The 743-nt window shown below is 33.1% G+C and overlaps 1 protein-coding gene and 1 long non-coding RNA gene across 2 annotated transcripts in view; both read left to right on the top strand.

Annotated features, from left to right (window-relative positions):
* The window catches only part of LOC113785031 (uncharacterized), a 6,426-nt gene that overhangs the window by 2,361 nt on the left and 3,322 nt on the right, over positions 1 to 743 (top strand). The window lies entirely within an intron of this gene.
* Positions 7 to 726, top strand: LOC101505517 (aquaporin NIP6-1-like). Its single transcript, XM_012719960.3, has 3 exons — positions 7 to 72; positions 178 to 402; positions 480 to 726. The coding sequence occupies exons 2-3, from the start codon at positions 211 to 213 to the stop codon at positions 699 to 701; spliced, it is 414 nt and encodes a 137-aa protein (XP_012575414.2). The 5' UTR covers positions 7 to 72; positions 178 to 210; the 3' UTR covers positions 702 to 726.

The following is a 743-nucleotide window of genomic DNA, read 5'->3' as shown; positions in this document are numbered from 1 at the left end:
GAAGATGGTTATTTACCTAGAGTGTCTTGTGCTTTGCCATTGCCACCTGCTCCTATCCCTCTTGCTAAAAAGGTACATTTCATTTACATTTGTGTCGTATTTTTGATAATATAGAGAATTAAAGTTAAATATAGTGAATACAATCCTTAGAATTGATTGAAGTTATTATTAGTATAGGTTGCAGCAGAGTTTATAGGCACATTCATTCTAATGTTTGCTGGAATGGGAAGTGCAATAGAGAACGAAAAGGTTGAAAATTCAGAGACACTAATTGGATGTGCTGGAGCTAGTGGACTTGCTGTTATGATCATAATTCTATCAACTGGTCATATCTCCGGTGCTCATCTCAATCCTGCTATTACCATCTCATTTGCTGCATTGAAGCATTTTCCTTGGAAGAATGTAAAAACCCTTAACTTGCATTTTATATAATAATGATGATAATATATATAATAGTTTAATAATTTAATGAATTGTAGGTACCTGTGTATATTGGTGCACAAATATTGGCATCAATATGTGCTGCATTTTCTCTGAAAGTGATTTTTCATCCATTCATGAATGGTGGAGTGACGGTTCCTTCAGTAGCAATTGGTGAAGCTTTTGCATTAAAATTCATTATTGGCTTTAATCTCATGTTTGTTGTCACTGATGTTGCCACCGACACAAGAGCTGTAAGTATTATCATTTTAATTACATAAATTAATTATTTTTTCCGATTTTCAAGATTAGGTCAACTATAT

This window comes from Cicer arietinum, chromosome 5 (genome assembly GCF_000331145.2).
Source record: "Cicer arietinum cultivar CDC Frontier isolate Library 1 chromosome 5, Cicar.CDCFrontier_v2.0, whole genome shotgun sequence".
Taxonomy (NCBI): Eukaryota; Viridiplantae; Streptophyta; class Magnoliopsida; order Fabales; family Fabaceae; genus Cicer; species Cicer arietinum.
This window is presented reverse-complemented; position numbering and strand designations above follow the sequence as displayed.